The sequence below is a fragment of the Monoraphidium neglectum genome (assembly GCF_000611645.1).
Source record: "Monoraphidium neglectum strain SAG 48.87 unplaced genomic scaffold scaffold00308, whole genome shotgun sequence".
Lineage (NCBI taxonomy): Eukaryota > Viridiplantae > Chlorophyta > Chlorophyceae > Sphaeropleales > Selenastraceae > Monoraphidium > Monoraphidium neglectum.
In genome coordinates, this window is record NW_014013320.1 from 24,358 (window position 1) to 25,237 (window position 880).

The following is an 880-nucleotide window of genomic DNA, read 5'->3' on the forward strand; positions in this document are numbered from 1 at the left end:
GGGCAAAATCGAGCGAGCGGGCGGGCGGGCGGGTCAAGTTTGGGGGTAGAGGGCCCCCAGGCTCACCGTGCCCACGGTGCCGGGAGGGGACACGCCGCCGGGGCCGCCATCGCCGAGCAGCTGCGCGAGGCTGAGGGCGGCCTGCGAGTGGGGGGCAGGCGCGCACACAAGCCCACGCCGCGCCCGAAACGCGAAAGGGGGATGTCAATGCCATAGGCTTGGTTCTAACCGGGCAGCACCAAACAGCCAGAGTAGCTAGATATTATACAAGGGTGTGCAAAATCAAGAATATGCGCAGAAACTTGAGCTGCCATGAAAACCACAACACACGCCTTCATCTGCTGCTGTATCTCTTACCCTCATCAATGCGGCGCGCTGCCAAACCGCACAGAATGCAGCGGCGCAAGCATCGCGCCTGCAAGCCCGTGCGGCATGGCGCCCCTACCTCTGCTGTCGCCTGCGGAGCCGAGGGCTCGGCCGTGGCAGGGCTGTTCGATTCGTTGGACTTGATGAGCGTGTCCCCGACGATGGTAGGGCCGTCGGTGGGCCCAACAACGGCGGCATCTGCCGGCGAAGCCAGCTCTACAGCCGCCGGCGGCAGCGCCGCGTCGGCATCGCCGGCAGCGGTGCTGTTGCCCGCATCCGCTGCGGCCGCGTCCTCCGCGGCGGCCTTTGCTAGGGAGTCGCCGACGGTCTGCGGCGCGCCGGCGGCCGCGGCCTCGCCGTCGGCGGCCGGCGCCTCGTGGCGGCCGGCGCCCTGAGAGTGCGCCTTGGCCAGCGAGTCCACGACCAGGCCTGGGCCGGCGGCGGCGACGTCGGCGGCGGCGGCGGGCGTGGCTGCAGGCTCGCCTGCCGCACTGTGCGCGGTCGCGGCCGGCAC

At 70.3% G+C, this 880-nt stretch overlaps 1 protein-coding gene across 1 annotated transcript in view; it reads right to left on the bottom strand.

Moving 5' to 3' along the window:
* MNEG_2653 (hypothetical protein) overlaps positions 1 to 880 on the bottom strand; it is a gene marked incomplete at both ends in the record, with an annotated part of 7,386 nt that overhangs the window by 4,331 nt on the left and 2,175 nt on the right. The window contains 2 exons of the mRNA XM_014048871.1: positions 67 to 141; positions 446 to 857. Coding sequence (XP_013904325.1) covers positions 67 to 141; positions 446 to 857 — 487 coding nt within the window. The remainder of the gene's footprint in view (positions 1 to 66; positions 142 to 445; positions 858 to 880) is intronic.